This window comes from Agelaius phoeniceus, chromosome 5, assembly GCF_051311805.1.
Source record: "Agelaius phoeniceus isolate bAgePho1 chromosome 5, bAgePho1.hap1, whole genome shotgun sequence".
Taxonomy (NCBI): Eukaryota; Metazoa; Chordata; class Aves; order Passeriformes; family Icteridae; genus Agelaius; species Agelaius phoeniceus.
The window spans coordinates 33,531,861-33,548,610 of record NC_135269.1 but is presented as its reverse complement, the minus strand read 5'-3'; the positions used below and the strand labels follow the sequence as shown (position 1 = coordinate 33,548,610).

At 35.9% G+C, this 16,750-nt stretch overlaps 1 protein-coding gene across 1 annotated transcript in view; it reads left to right on the top strand.

The window, feature by feature from the left end:
* TMTC2 (transmembrane O-mannosyltransferase targeting cadherins 2) overlaps window positions 1-16,750 on the top strand; it is a 233,832-nt gene that overhangs the window by 176,935 nt on the left and 40,147 nt on the right. The window contains exon 9 of the mRNA XM_054631557.2: window positions 12,695-12,776. Coding sequence (XP_054487532.2) covers window positions 12,695-12,776 — 82 coding nt within the window. The remainder of the gene's footprint in view (window positions 1-12,694; window positions 12,777-16,750) is intronic.

The window sequence follows — 16,750 nt, the reverse complement described above, 5'->3', positions numbered from 1 at the left end:
CACATGATTAATTTCAGGAGATCCATTACTGTTTTAAAAGTATCTGAATTTAGAAAAGGGGAAGGAATTACAACATAAGTTTTCTGTATAAGTAACAGGTGACAGCATGGTTTGAAAGATTTAAAAATTGGTCTGTGTTACTATGTAATATTAAATGCAGAGTTTTATTAAAAGCTGCGTGGAAGGGAAAGTTCAACATGAAATGGAAGTCGGGGTGGTAGTGTTATATCCCCACTGCCTGTCAGTTCCATGTCCTGGAAAGGCTTTTTTTGAACAATTCCAGTTAAAATTGCTGGGATATTGACAAATATATGCACCCATTGTTTGCCTTCTTCTAGAATATAACTACAAATAGGTTGTACAATAAGATTTCCATATTTATCTTGCTTTTCCAGCAGATATCTTTGTATATTGGACCTAAGAATAATAGCAGAAAGTCAGTGTTATTGGCTTCTTCTTAGGAGATCTTTGACACAAAAGTGCTAATTTATTGGAATTGCTGTGGGGAGGTGTTGTGGTTTAGGAATAGTATTTCCCAATTTAGTGTTCCCACTGTAACACTCCAAACCACACGCTGCTCTCTCACTACTCCCTCTCCCTCCTGCAGCGGGCTGGAGAGGAGAATTGAAGGCACAAAAGGTAAAGATCATGAGCTGAAACAAGAACAATTTACTGCAAACAGTAATAAAATAATAAAACAAATAGTAAGAGCAGCCATATTAATAACAAAGTATATGAGAGAGGCAAATGATTCGCATGGGAATGCTCACAACTCAGCAACCCCCGGCAATACCCGACCATGCCACCATGCTCCTCGATCCAGAAGTGACCCCTTTCCCCCTTTCCTGGATGGGGAGGTGGTATAGAATAACCTCTGGGTCCTTTCCATGCCTCCTCCTGGCTACTGCAAAAATTAACCCTGTTCTGGCTAGGAGAGGAAGTAAAAAGTTTTCTTAATAAAATCCAAATTTCGTTTTGTTTGTTTGGTTTTTTTGTTATGCACACACACTCTCCTACCCCAGTAGTTCTCTGGTTAATTTTTTCGACTGCTGAGTGTGTGAAATATGAGGTCTGTTAGGGAAAGTCTTGCAGTGATTCTGGGAAACAAGGTCTCACAGTTTTCTTCAAAATAACAAAATCCCCAAATCCCAGAAGTGTACAAACATTGTGAGCCACTACTTTATTTTTTCTTAATTCTGTCCCCTCATTGTGAAAGTGCAGGTATAGGATTAAAAATTGGTGTTATTATCCCAACTTTTAGAAGGAAGCAATGAAAAATCTGCATGACTCCTAATAGTAGAATTGAACTGTTTGCATTTTTCTGGGGATACAAATGGAAGATATGTGTGGTGTGGATTGTGACTTGAGCATCTGAGCTGTGTTTGTGGAAGAACATGTCTCAGCAAGGAGAAGAACTGTGTACAGCTTTGAACCTTGAATACTGCATTATGATAGGAAATAAAATACCTTTCCTTTCTCAACACACACATGCTTTCCTATACTTGATCTTTGCCGTAGTTGTAGTGCATTCTCCTCACATTTGTTTGTTATTATCTCTTGACACTTGTGTCTTCATTACTGTTGCTTCTCATATTCATGACAATATGTACAGATAGGGTTGATGTCCCTTCCACTGACAGCAGTATAAGCTGAAAAGATGGTGCTGATGTCCTGTTGACTTTCAGGATTTCATAAACATATAGCAAGGAATGTTATGATAACAGAGTATTTACAGATAGCACAATATTTTTCTGATGGTTACTTCATTAATGAAAAATAAAGTTCCCTTATCTTTGATTTACTGAAAATTGGCATTAATTCCAATTAGTTCTTTGAACTACAGGTCTGAAAAAATATTCAACACAAAAATGGATGAAGAGATTTGGCAGTAAAATATGTGGTTTTTCTCTGAATTTTGGTCACTTAATCAGTTTTGCAGGTTACTGTCTGCTCAGTAATTCAAAAAATGAATTTTGTCTAGTTTCTGGCATACTGAACTGTCCTAGTATTAGTTCCCATCGCAAATACATAATTGCTGTAACTGACATGCTTCCTGGCATTCTTCATAAACTTCCTTGGGATTCAGATTAGAGCTACTCCCTTTGGCATAGTTATTTCAGCCCAATCCCAACTTGAGCTATGAATGTGATTTATTCTTCTGTTATATTTTGCTACCTTGGTTAATGATAATTTTCTCACAAATTTAGGAAAGAGAAAAGCCTACTTCAGTTAGTTTTTGGATGTTAGAGATGTGTCAGAGGCTTCTTTGCTGTCTTCTGTTGGAATCAAACTTTTGAACTTTTACAAACCTGTTTCTAAATATAGGTACTGGGACAAAACTGTTAAGAACACTTCTCTGTGTCTCTTTTCTAGGAGAGAAATGTGAGATTGCTGATTTAGTGAAAGGTGGATGTAGGTGCTGATATAGATAGGAAATTTCTCTGTGAGTGAAATTGGGGTGTAAGGGAAGAGAGGAGGTAATTTCCAGACAAGTTCCTAAATTCCAGCCAAAGGCAATTCTACTATAAAACCCCCTAGCAGTAAAGTCAGACCTGTAAAGTTCACAAATTCAGCTATGTTTTATTTCCTTACTTTGATTCCAATGAAGTGGCTTAATTTTAACCTCAGCTTTTCTGCGTTCCCAAGTCTGTTGCCAGTATTAATGCTTACTGAAAGCAGCATCACATAGAATCAGAGAATCATTTAGGCTGGAAAAGATACAAGTAATGCCCAAATGGACTTGGACATGCTGCTGTATATGCAGGAAAAACAGACCAGCTTAAGATCTCCAGACGAAGAGTTAATGAATTTACGGTCTTGTTACCTAATATCATAAGTTACAAGAATTTCCTAGCTCCTATATTAGTTCATGTTACATGTTTATATCTAAGAATTACAGCTCAATAAGCTACAACTTTCTTGAAAATATGCTAGAACAGCATAATATAGTGGTTGAAAATCATGATTAGTAGCTCAGTTACTAGAATAATTGGAAAATAGCCAGTTGTCTGGGGCTTAGGTTTGTCCTTCTTTTATATTTTTAAAACGACATGTAGGTGTTTAGAACTGCAGTGCTTTAGCATTATGTGCTTTTCATGCCTGTAACTTGTTAAGCTGCTTAAATAGTGAGGAATTTATTTTTCAATGTGACATGTTAGTTAACATAGCCAATCTTCTGGTAGCTTCGTACCACAGCATCTGAGCCTCATCCCTTGCTTAGGTATTTTATTTCTAGATTACAATGAAAAGCATAATTTTTTGAAAGACTTTAAAATTGCGAGGCTCTCAGCTTTAAGATGAAAATGAGACTGTCAAAAATGACAGTGCCAGGTGATGCCTTGAGCATGTATTGTAATTTGTTTTCCATTATATCAGCGACCTTCTAGAAGAGAAGGCATTGCCTGTCTTACTAAAAAAATAATTTGTGAGTAAGTCTTTTATTTTTTTTTCCTTCTTCTCACTGTAGTAGTCCTAAAGAGAAGACTAAAAAACCCTCCTCCCTCATAATGCCTGGCCTCTGCCATCAGTCAGTGGTTGATTGTTAAAGTAGCATGCTAGTCTGAGAAGCTTTATTTCAATTACAAATAAATGTTGTCAAGTTTTGTTTTGTCTGTTTTGAATGAAGTTGAGCCCACAAATGACCCTGCATAGTTTGCAGTAGTGACTCTAATTGCTAAAATACTTAGGGTCAGCCTCATCTTGTAACATTTAGTGTGTCACATCTAGGAATTACAGGCTTTGCTATACTTCTCTGGAAGAAATTGCAGTGTTGTTTTGCATTTTACATGGCTCCACACAGTACTGTTAATCTCCTATTTTTTACTGGATTGGAAAATCACCCAAAATGCTGTAAGAAAAATTTACTTTGCCTTGTAAAATTTTGCTGCTGGAGCTTCAAGTATTAAATTCAGCAATAATCATCCTAGAAGATTCCCTGTATTACAAAATATTTTATTTTAAAATATTTTCTTCAAATGCGGTTTGGGAAAAGACAGTGATAGATGTAACAGAGATAGACAGTGTTTTGGATTAATATAAAAGTAACAGGATTGTGACATTCAAGTATCAATGTTGAAGTTTAGTACTTTTCTTATGTTTTGAGATAATTGCTCCTTAGTGAGTGACCATATTTTTCCTGCAGTTGATTGTTGCTTATGCTTCTGACAAACAGAAGTCCAGTGAGATATCCTGCCATTTTTGGTTAGTTGTGAAATTACTCAGAGTGTTGCTATCAAATACCCTACTGTATTCAGTAATTGGTGTAGTGCTTGACTGTCATCTCAAAATAAATATAAATAAATTAAAATGTGGAAATAAATGGAAGACAGAAAAAACAGAAAAGCATGGGATATACGGGAAAAGGAGAATGGTATAGATGAATAGATCTATTACAACATTCTGTAAATGTTGTAAATTCAACATTTACAATTCCTGTAATTACTCACTGCTGGTGTTTCAGCACAGAAAGGAAATTTGCATTTCTGTTGGAAAAATCTGTCATATTGTCATCTTTAATGTCACTGGTTCATTGCTACTTTTTTTCTGTCTCTCTAGATTTACACAATGGGAAGAATGCAGGAATGAGGGAGAACAGTCATGATGTCAAAAGAATCATGACTGTCTTTAAGACATAGCAATTGAAATGCTCTGTTAAATCTAGTCATGATCTTCCAGAAGAGTTTCTTCTTTTTGTAATCAACTCCTTTAAAGCAAACAAAAATATTTTCAGTAATACTTGGGGGCCAATAAATGCCTACACATAGAGAAATCTTTAATTAGTGAAAAGGCATTTTCTGAATAGGTCAATTTAATTAGATCAGGAAAGCTCTTAGGTATTTCATTTTGGGAAACCATATCCCTTGGCTGTTAGTACTGCTTCTAGGAAATTTTTTTTTAAATGAAAATTGGATCCTTCAGTTAAAGTTACAGCATGACAATATAAAAATGACATTGATTCCATGAGAATGCCTTGCCTGAGAAATCAAGTTAAGCCAGGCAATAGCCATTACTGTTTTTCTGTCTTGTATTCAGCTTGACTTTGGAGCCTGGCATAGACACTATGAGCTTTCTTGACACTTGAAATCTCTTGAGCATTAAAATTGATATGTGCACAGTTTGTATTTAGTTCTGAGTTTGCAAAATGTGAGTTGTTTTAATTTTTGTTTCCAGCTTACAAGCAATTCACTTGTAGCAGCTAGAAGGAAGGGGTTTTCCTCTTCAGCGGGGAAAATCAGGTTTACTGACTTCGGAAGCGTGAGCCCTTTTTAAAAAGGTTTGGTTATCTGGTGTATCTGGAGCTTTAACACGTCCAGTCTGAATGACAGGATTTCCGAACTACAGAAATTTCAATAGCTGACATCTATTGAGCTTGTATTTCTTCAGAGGCTGGCTGCATGCCAGAAGTATTGCATCCATAGATATACTTTCCAGTCCCCTTAGGACATGTGTTAGGCTGCATGCCAACTGTAATAGAATTAATTGTAAAACAGAATATTTTCATTTAAATATACCATATCTGTCTAGTTCATAAATGACTCTGGAACGGGTATTTAGGCACATAACCTCTCACTAACCTCCTTCAGGGATCTCATCTTTGGTATCGTGTTTCTAACTTCCTGTAGACAGGAAAGAGGGAGCCCTAAACTTCTCACTTTACTCAACATAAATCTAAAGCTTGTTACAGAGAACATCACTGACACAGAATGAACTGCCTTCATGAAAGAATCACAGCCTGCTTTGGGTTTGGAAGCAACCTTAAACATCATCTAGTTCTAACCCACCAAAAGAGAGATCTTTTTTGTTTTATTACATGGTTGAATAAAGCTGCTGTAGCTACTCTGTGTGTAGTAATTTTTTCAGTAATTGTGAAAAAATAGGTCAAATTTAGATTAGAAGAAATTCATAGGACTCAGTGAAAACAGCATGTGAAAATACTGAATTTATATTCTACTGACTGGCCAGTGAAATATGAGTAGATATTAATACATTTCTTTATCAGAAAATATAAAATGTGGTTTAAGACTGAACAGAAAAGAAAGGGACTAACCTGGAAATTTACTTCACGTTTCATTACATATTTTTAATACAAAATGGTCAAAGCTTAATGACTGAAGTGAATATTTCAATAGGGGTCTAGACAGTAAATAAATCACAAGGTATAGAATGAAATCTGTTCTTTAGAAGTTTACTTAAGACTTTACACAATATTTCTTGGTTCCAACAGTGATGTAATGAAGTAAATTCCTTCTAGACTTCAAGTTACCCCCAAAAGAAACACTAAAAATAGATACACTATTTAAAAATACCACCAAACAAAAAATAAAACCACCACAACAGAGCAACCAAATAAAAAATCCTCCAAGGGGAAAAAACTTATGCTTATATTTCTTTTTGATATTGGTTTGAATACTTTAATAGAACAGGAATGATTTTGGTGATAGGAGACACATAAACCAAAAAAATGGATGTCAAATAGCTTTAATATATTATTGATTAATTTGATACATAATACTTGAAAAACATACCACCCTAATAGTGTGTCTCAGTCACGTCCCAAGCCAGTGAAGTTTTGAGCTGTGCTGTAATTTCTAGATCTATGTGTCAGTTCATATGCAGTCGTGTCACATTCCAAAATGCTTAAGGTCCAGTAGATTCCCGCAAAGTCAATGGGCCCTGCTTCAATCTCAACCCTCTGGTTATCATGCCTTTAATTATCACTACAGATGTACACTCAAGAACACAGTTTATGTTACTATTCTCTCAATTAACCTTGGCTCATAGAAGAATCTCACTGACTACAGTAGCATCTCAGTGAAGCTAGTAGATGGATTTTTACTCAAAAAAATTCTGCATGTGTTTGAAGGAGGACTAATGTTATATATTAAGGTGAAAATGAGCCACTTAAGGTGCAAATAGAAGATGAAACTACAGGAAGTTGGATGTTCTTGATTCTACCTAGGCTTATTTCCAAAAGCAACTAGGTTATGTACTGGGTTATGCAAGCAGTATGCAATGGACTGGATTGTGCATGTGAGGGCCCTGGTCCAGTGAAATGTTTGGGGAGGAGAATGTTAGTTGTAACCAAGTTATGTGTCACACTGGACAACAACAAGAAAGTTGCTCCACATTTATTATAAAATTTAATAAATGGTGAATTACTTTGAATTGGTAGATAAAGATTTATAGTGTAATTTCCTCCAGAGCAGTCCAGTTCATGCTCCCATACACTGAGATGGCTTCTCTGCCGTATTTGATTGTTATTATTTTATTTTAATAAAGATGAGATGAAAAGGCAGGATTTGTCTCCTTACTCACAGGAAGGATAGAAACTAACACAAATTTTAGACCTTTGATGTTAATAATCCAAGTCCTGTACATTTCAGTTGGTCTAGCATTTCACATATGAATTATGGTACAAGATATTTGTATTGTAATTCAGAGTGAAGAGGCAAGAGTTAGAAATAACAGCAAAATGAAGGAAAAAAGAAGAATCCCTTTAGCTACTAAATGCTAAATATTAATGTTGTTTTTGAACTACTAATATTTAGACCTGGGGTGGCGAGCTTGCCTATGTCAATGACATCATTGTAAGGTGCAACTCTATAGTTCCTGTTTCATTAGTCCAGCTAAGTAAACACTTTTGAAGAACTTATTATGCATTTACTCAGTATCACGCCATTTAAGTTGTGTTTTGCCTCACAATTTTTGTGAGGCAAAAGGAACTGGTTATGACATAGGATGTGCAGGTCTGCAATAACTTAAAGAAACATGGAAAGGAAGTCACTGGTTCAGTTCAAACTTTTTTCAAACTTTTTACTATCACTGAATAGTCTGTGACTTTAAAACGTTCTAGAGAGGAAGAAAAAAAGCATGTAACATAATACTTATTTTTCTCTATCAATGTGCACATTTTAATCAAACTTCCATTAATAAATCTTTTCATAATTCAATCTGTTTTATTAAAAATGTGAATGCTTGCCAAAAAAATCCAAACAAAACAGATGTGGAGAGTGACAGTCAACTGCATTTGTAGCATAAATTAAGTTCTTTATGCAATCACTTTATTACCAGTTAAAGTTGGTAAAACTATATTGAAGAATGAAGTCTGTGTCCTACTGGTGAAACCCTCCTAAGTTTTGAAGAATGATGAATATTTATGTCATATAAAGTTGGTTCAAATTGCAGAGACCACCTAATTTGTTGAACCACCTTACTGGTTGCCACTGTGTCATCATAGTTTCCACAGGAGGGTTATTCAGAGCTGCTCAGCTGTATTAGTCTTTCCCAGTTTTACTACCATTGCAGGGTCCCTGGGCCTCCAGCAGCCTGAAGTACAACAGCTGCCTCAACATGAATTTGGCACAGTTAACCAGAAAAGTGAGGAAAAAAAAATTGGGGTGGATATCGAAATGCTAGTTTTGTCCTCAGCTTTTTAATATTTTAAGAATAAATACAGTCTTCTACTAATGAATGAACTGCCCTTAGCTGGCTTATTTTAAGTTGTTTTGATGATCATAACAGTAATTTAAATTTCATTTGTATGTCTGTAAAAGCTGTATGTCTGACCATATTAGCAAGCACAGATATATTGTTTTAGTCTTTAGGGAAGAAGCAACCAACAAAATAAAAAATCTCTTGCAGTCAACTGCAAAGAACTGGTCTTAAAAATCAAGCTCCTGAAATCATATTTAAACAATTAACAGTTTGTCTTCCAAAACTGCATGCACCCAGCCATTCTGATTTAGAGTCTGTGTGATCTGTGGAGAGTGTGGTATTTCTGAAGTTGGTATTTCTGACAACTTATGTGTTAGGTTATAAGAGCCCTGTATTACTTACCTGCACTTTTAATATTTTTCATTTTTAATTTGTTGGTATTGCTGGAAGATGGTAAGCAGGGGCAATTCATCTATATTTGGGTGTGAGACAGGGGAGAGGGGGACTGATGTTTTCTTTATTAATGGAAAACTCCAGGAAGCTTGTCCTCATTATATGCTTTAGGTCCAGATCCAGTAAGGCAAATATCAGCCAATGTTCCAAATCAATTATTAAAGTGTCTTCATCATGTTCAAGTTCTTTTCTTCAGCAAGATTGGCATTGATTGTTTTATGATTCTGTCTTGTTAGTCTCTGCACTGTTAGTCTCTGAAAAGCCATAAATATGCCAGTACCTCTGTGCAGAGGATCTCCATTAGGGCTTGGGCTGGGACCACCCACTCATTTCTCCAGAGCAGACCAGTAGCTGTCACAGAGCACCTTTTCATTAGCTCCTGACCTGGACTGAATGTAAACTGGTGACCAAGAGGAGAAAGGTATTTTCTATCCCATTATTGATCCTCAGGGCTGTCAAGTATTTTCATTAAAATTTATTAATAACTTCTTTATCCTTCTAATAAGTCTGCTATCATGCTGTTGTAAACTTACAGTTTTTTGCCTTGTAAAATTGCCAGAGCATGTAATTATGCATATATGACTGCAAACCCTGCTGCTAGAAATTGGGAGGTTACCAGTGGCTCTCAATTCCTGCTTTTGTATGGGTCAATACGTGTAACAGTGAGCATGCACACCAAATGCCTTCCTGTCCCAAATCAGTTGTTTTCAGCTGTTTAAACAATTATTTGGATTTTCTTTAAAAGTTATCATTTTATTCACTTACGCCATCTGTTTTATTTAACACTGAGAACATACAGTGGGAAAGGAACAGTGACAGGATTACTGTCAAGTAAAATACACAGTGTCTGCATTCTGTTGGGTAGTTAAGATGTATATTGGATAATTGAAACAAGTTGATAAATACTAAGTTTTAATTGTGAAATAGCCTGATTCTGTAAAGTGGTTGTATTTTACATATTTTGTCACAAAAAGTAATGTGTGTTAAATCTATGCTGAGGTATTGACATTTTAGAAGTAGACTGCATTAAAGAGGACATTTTAGCTGGTGTGATGCAAGGTTCCTCACAACGCCAGTCTGCAAGATAACACTTTTATTCATTTTTTAAAATAATTTTTGTCAAATGTGGATAAATGAAAGTGATGGTCAGCATGAACAAATAGAGCTTTTGTTGATTGTTTTTAATCATATAACTTTATGTCTTGATGGATATAATTAAAGCTTTTTCTCCCCTTTATCTGTGAAATGACCATTTGAGCCTGTAAATAGCACAGTTCTTTTGATGTTATGTATGCTGGCACCTGTCATCACTGTGTATTGTAGGTCTCCTGACTAGCCTGAACTTGAGTGCAGTATGCCATTTGGAAAGTGCCAAAAAGAGTAGAGCAGTCATGTATTTTTGGTGATTATAGTAAATAAAAATTAATCATGTTTGACAAATGTTTGTGGCCTTCTAATTCTGTAGGTAGAAGCTACAATTTTGTGACTGTATTCAATGAACTGTTCTTTGATATTCTAGAAATAGACACAAAGTGCAACCGGCTAAAACTAATTAATGCTGGTCTGTTAAAAAAGGCAATTATGCAAAATCTGTAGATGTTCATTCTGTCAGTATTAATGATACATATGCTTAGTGCCTCTCATTTTGAAGACTCAAAGCTAGACTTAGATAAGCCATTGTAACTTTTGCCAGACCACAATTGCCAGCCTTAGACTTAAATGTGAAAAATTGAGTGTTCGATTATCACCTCACCCTGCCAGTTGCTTTAATTGATGATTTTTTTCATCATTTTTTGTTCTTAACTATAGTTACATGCTATTTTAAAAAACTGTATTTTATATATATATATATATTTATATAAATGTCTCTTCTGCACTTGTAAAAGAGGAAAAATCAGTCTGGGTTTGTGTCATATGTTTTTTTGCTTTGGGATTTTTCTTTATGGGTTTGTTGTTTTGTCGTTTGTGGTTTGGATATTTTTATAAAGCAGGATGGGCCACTGCAATATAAGATAGTGTGCTCTAACATGTAATTGCACCATTTGGTTGATAGGAACCTTGTGCCATGTGTATTTGGCTTTAAGGAATATGGTTTACCAAAGAAAGGTCACTAAATAATAAGGCTGAATTCTTACTCCGATGAACATTCATTCTGTGAAACTAGAATCCTGTAAATGGTAAGCCTGCTCGTATCTCTGCCAGGATGCTCTCTTGAAATGTGACCTCTGTGTTGGTCTTGGTGGAACCTGGTCTTCATATGGTTTTTGGTGTGCTGTACAACTTCCTTCACTCTATTTTATTGTCTCTAAGACCCCTGAGGGAAATACTGAGAATCTAAAGCAGCTGTAATCATGAACAGACCTCATTATTATTCCTATGTTAACTTGTGGGATAGTGCAGGATGTGTGCCATGTCTGTTTCCAGACCACAAAACTTGAGAAGGCCTATATGGTTGTATCTGTGAAATCACACTCAAGGCAACTTGAGAGGTGCAGACCACAATGCCTTTCTTGCACAGGGGTTAAGCTTAACTGTTCTTTATTCTGCAGGCTGCCTATTTTATAGCACAAACCACAGCAGCTAATTTCGTGGGGATAGGGATAAACGGGTCACAGGTGTTTTACTGAATATGTGATAGTGATTTGTGTTTGAGTATCAGACTAGACTAATCCAATATCACTGTTTTTTCAAGAATAATGGCCACTAATGGATCTGTTCTGGCTCTTCTATACCATAATGGCACTATAGTGATTTGGTGATTCCAGTGATAAGGAAATCTCTGTCTCAGAAAATGTCTATTCTTTTTACCAGTTTATTCTTTTTATCAGTTCTGTTAGGCTTAGTTTGGTTGGTTTTGGGTTTTTTTTCCCCTGACCAATTGTCATACCTTTTACCATTGTCTTTAAAAATTTCCGTTTCTAACAGCTAAAACAGCTGTTTTATGGTTTTCAGAATTGATTTCTGATAAAATCTGACTTCCCACATTAAAATCAGAAATACATTTTTTTTAACTTTCAACATTAACCCCTAAAATACTTTCTATTTATTTATTTTCATTTGTGGTAACTTTACTTTTGGCTGTGTATATAGTGTTATTTAGGATACAAGGCAAAGAAGTGGAGCTGCAGGGGACATTCAGAATGGATATTGGGCAAAGGTTTTTCACTGCAACGGTCACTGGGAAGTGGTTACAGCACCCAGCCTGTCAGAGCTCAAGAAGTATCTGGAAAACACTTGGTCACGTGGTTTTAGGTAGTCCTGTGAGGAGCAGGGAGTGGGAATGAATGATATTTATGGGTCCTTTCCAACATGAGAACTTCTAGGATTCTTTAATTTCATAGAACCGTAACATGCCTTCCCTCCCCCACCCCTCACTGACTTTTTTTTTAAGAGCATGACTAAAGCTCTGTCCTAGTTCCTCCCTGATTTTAGCTTGGGTAAGTGTAATGCTTGTCCAGAAAAGTAGCATGGAACTGCTATGCACTCCAAAGCCCTTTACAATACTTTTTGCAATCTGTTTCTACCAGTTCCTTACTTTTTGGACATTGATGAGGTTGGATACATTTCTTCCTCAGTCTGGAGATCTGCACCACAGTAGCTGACCACAAAACTTATTGTAGCACTTAAACATTTATATTTATTTAGGTTAAAGCCTAGTGACAGTAGTGGCTGTTTTTCTGCAGTGCCTGGAATTCGGAAATTTTTGCTGGACAGGATTGTGCAGGGTGACATGCTGTTAAAATAATTTCACCCCTGATTTTTTTTTTTTTAGGGACGCAATTTCACCCCTGATTTTTTTTTTTTTTAGGGACGCAAGAGTGAGGCAGAGAAGTACTTCATGAAGGCTATTCAGCTGGATCCTACCAAAGGAAACTGCTACATGCATTATGGTATGTTTCAGATAGATAGGATTTCAACATGTATTCCAGGCTTGCTGTTAATCTCTCCAAGTGATTAAAGATTTGAGAAGTTCTACTGGCAAAATATCTTCTTTAAAAGGAAAGAAACTAATCTACCATATATTACTTCATTACCATTTTTCCTTCACTGTAGAGGGGGAGGTGAAGATTTTCATATTTTACGTAACTTTCCTGCTATGAGAGGAATTTCTGTATTGCTGCCTCTCTGGGAAAGAACAAAGGTGACTATTGCCATATGTCAAAGTTTCATGCTCTGGAATATTATTGTTAACAGTTTTGGCCTGACTTCACTTATTGTTGGTGGGTGGACAACCAGAAATTTTACTTTAGTGTGTGTGAGTTCCATATATTGAAGTGTCTTACAGGCCTTACATCTACCTCCTTCCCACCACCTTCTTGGCTTGAAATGGCTAAGTATTACAAAAGGTTCTGACAAGTTGGCTGTATCTTTCCTTTTACACCATGCACGTTGCATAAAGCACACAGTTAATTTGAGGTATCTTCGTAACTTTGGTTGGTTTTGCTAGATGTGCAAAAAACACTTCCAGATGTGTTTAGTCTCAGGGAACCAAAATTATTTATCTTTATGGACTAATTCTTAATATATTTTAAAGCTGATAATGGATAAATCTTAAAATGCAAGCTATGGTGTCCCAATTGGAGCACAGAAAGCACTTAGTAAGTTTCATCTTAGTTTAGGAAGAAGGTGGGAACTACAAAGCACACTCTATATATATATATATATATATATATATATATATATATATATATCTTTGTATATTATTTTCACTTCTCTTCTGTTCTTACTGGTAAAATAAATAAAAATGAGTGGGTAAGAGGGAAAATAAATCTCACATAATAGCCATGTTTTAATCTGTGATGTCTTTGTCTGAATTGCTCATATGTTGGATCATTGGTCCTATGCAGTATGAAATTCTGTATGTTAGATTCCTAGAATCAACCTTTGGACATAAAACATGTCATTGTATTTAAATGAATGTAGCTCAGTTCTGCATTATTTTGCATTATGAAACATTGCAGTTCAAAGACTTGTCTTCTCTTTATGCCTGTACAAGTAAAGATGATAGGGATATTTGTGCATGTAAACCCCATTATTTCAATTGGAGGTGAGTATTGTGTATATCTCAAGACAATGAGTAAAAGTTAGAACTGATGGTTTCTTGAAATCCTACTCAAACCCCTTCCAGCTTTTGTTACTAAGAAAGCTGTCCTCAATTATTAAGAAATCTTTTATACAAATTCAGTGGTTGGTCTCAACAGTTCATCTCAGCAAATGATGTTAGGATTTAGTGTATTTTATTATTGGTCTAGAACTTTTTTCTTTTTCACTCATTACTCATCAACTTGCTTGTCCTTTCCTGCAATATTCCCTCTGTCCCATTTTCAAGTATCCTATAAACTAAAAGCATGGTTATTGAAATCATAATTCATGTCTGATATATTGACTTCTTCATTACCAGATTACAATATTAACATGGTGTGTTATTTCCTAATTAAGATTATTCCCTAAAAACATGGGAAAACCTTTCCTTTATTGTGTACCAGGTTCAAAAAGTGGATTCTGTCATTGTGCAGAGGTGATAATTAACATAAGCGAGGTTCTACTCAGCAGATTAGGAGAGAAGGGTGAAATTCAGTCAGTGTTTGGAATAACAGCATAGTGAAATGGTTGCTGAAGGGCAACAGACACAAGAAGATTCTCTTTAACAGCCACTAGGTCTTGGAGCATTATACCCAGAGAGTTCTTCTGAATGCATGTGAAATCTTTTCACAATATAACTTCTGATCACCTCACTGGTTCAGTGATGTTATTCTACATTTATATCAAAGTAGCTATGAGGAAGGTATGGTCTACTTCTGCTTGGCTCTTGTGTAGTACAGCTGGTCTCAAATCCTTGTCGCTTTGGGCACAGAACTTTATAAAATGTAAACTAAATTATCCTTGCTTTTTCTTTCTTCCTTGCTTTATTTCTCTTCTCTTTTCCACCTATTTCTGTAATAATGAGGGCTATGTACTGTGTGTTACCAGGGGCATTCCAAATAATCCATTGGAACCTCTAGTGAACACTTCAAGCTTTACCTCTCCATCTCATTAATTTGTTCCAGCACCTTGTCACAGGTACATTCTACATCCTGGGGAAATACATCCATATTTTGCATGTAAATCTTAGAGATTACTTTTTTCCCTCAGCATGAAGATGTTGAGATGAGAGAATAAAGTAGTTGGCATCAGTCCTAAAAAAACACATACTTCACAAAGCAGCCAAATGAAAAGAGTGGTCAGCTGGGACATGACAGGGTGTTGATGGAGTAGCAGGAATGAATGGACTGAAGATTTTCTTCCAAGTGCACATGGATTGCATGCGCTTATAATTTTTGCTTCAAGGTTGTGCAGATGTTCTTTTTGACTTCTAACCTTCTGGACTTTTCTTGCAGCTATGAGAAAAACTGTTAATATGCTGTATCTTTTAAGAGGCTTACCTTTGTATTATAATGTGCTTTAATTCAAGCCGTAAGCCAAAGCTATTTTTAGGTATGACTTGGTGCAGGAGGCAGCTTACTTAATCACATGAAAATTTGGAGGGAGTGGAACAGTTTCATGGTTTCTCCTTGAAAGATACCACCACAGGATGTTTCTCTGCTCAAGCTGGCATACAGTTAGTTTTCTATAGGTACTTGGCTGACTTTGAATTTAAGGGGATTTAAGTTTTAAGCAGTGTTTCCCAGACTCATTATGCTTGAAGATGTCTGAAGGGAAAAATAGTGGAAAAGCTGAAGATATATAAATCCCTGTAGACTGCTGTCATGATGCCACTTCATTGGACATAAGGGGAAATGGCTTTTTTTCTAGTGACCAGAGAGGATGGCAGTTCCCTCTCAGATGGAAATGCAGGCTACTGCCCACCTGACCACCTTTCTTTTGCCCTTCTCATGTGTCAGTTATCTGAACATCTGAACTTGGTGCAAAACCTTTATATCTTACAAATACATGTTGGTTGATGGTTTGCTACAAGCTGTTCAGGTGCACAGTATGCTACACCTCACAGATGGAAGAGAGAAAATTCTCATGACTCAGGAAGAAGAAAAAGTGAGAGAGTGAAGAAGCGCCAAAACTTTTTTTTTTTCACAATATACACGTTTTTGAACTAGAAAACTAGAGGAATATTTTTGGATACTGAGTTTGTATGCTTCTGTAAAGTTTGAGGCTTTTAATTGGATATTTTTAATACACATTTTCTAAAGATTGCCTAGAATGAACATTTGTGACTAAAAGAGGTCAAACTTTATTATTTTTTTTTTAATTTTCATTTCTTTTTTTGGGAAAGTTTTCTTCAAACTGACATACCCACATCTACTCAAGGTATTGGCAGTCATGCATCCCCCTCTACTTTGAACATTTAACTCAAGTAGGCCATTTTGAATTCTGCAAGATCTTGGTAATGTTGGTCATCAACAGATTTATGACATAATTGAAGTGATCTCCACGGACTATTGATTCTTCCTGAGCTACTTGCCTTGATGAAATGAAAGGGATGAATCTAAGTGTCTGTCTGAGAAACCACAAAGAGGTACCTATGAACTAAACAAGTTAAAAGGAACTACCTTCTAAATATTTTAGGAACATAATGGCATCTAAAGAATCAGTGCATCAAATTTGTCAACAAATGTGCCCAACATAGGGATGTTCAGTCAGGTCAGACAAGTGCCCTTAAGGCTCAGAGACTATGTAATTTTGGATATAGTTTTTGGATGTATGACAAAGGAGATAAAGGTCTCTATTTCTGTCTGCACTGAGCCTATCTCAGGAGAAGCTGAAGAAAGATTATGTATAAAATCTGTCAGTGCACAGAGATGAGGTGCATTTCAAACAGTGACATACTTATGTGCTCGTCTTTTCTAAACAAAAAAAAAAAACAAAAATT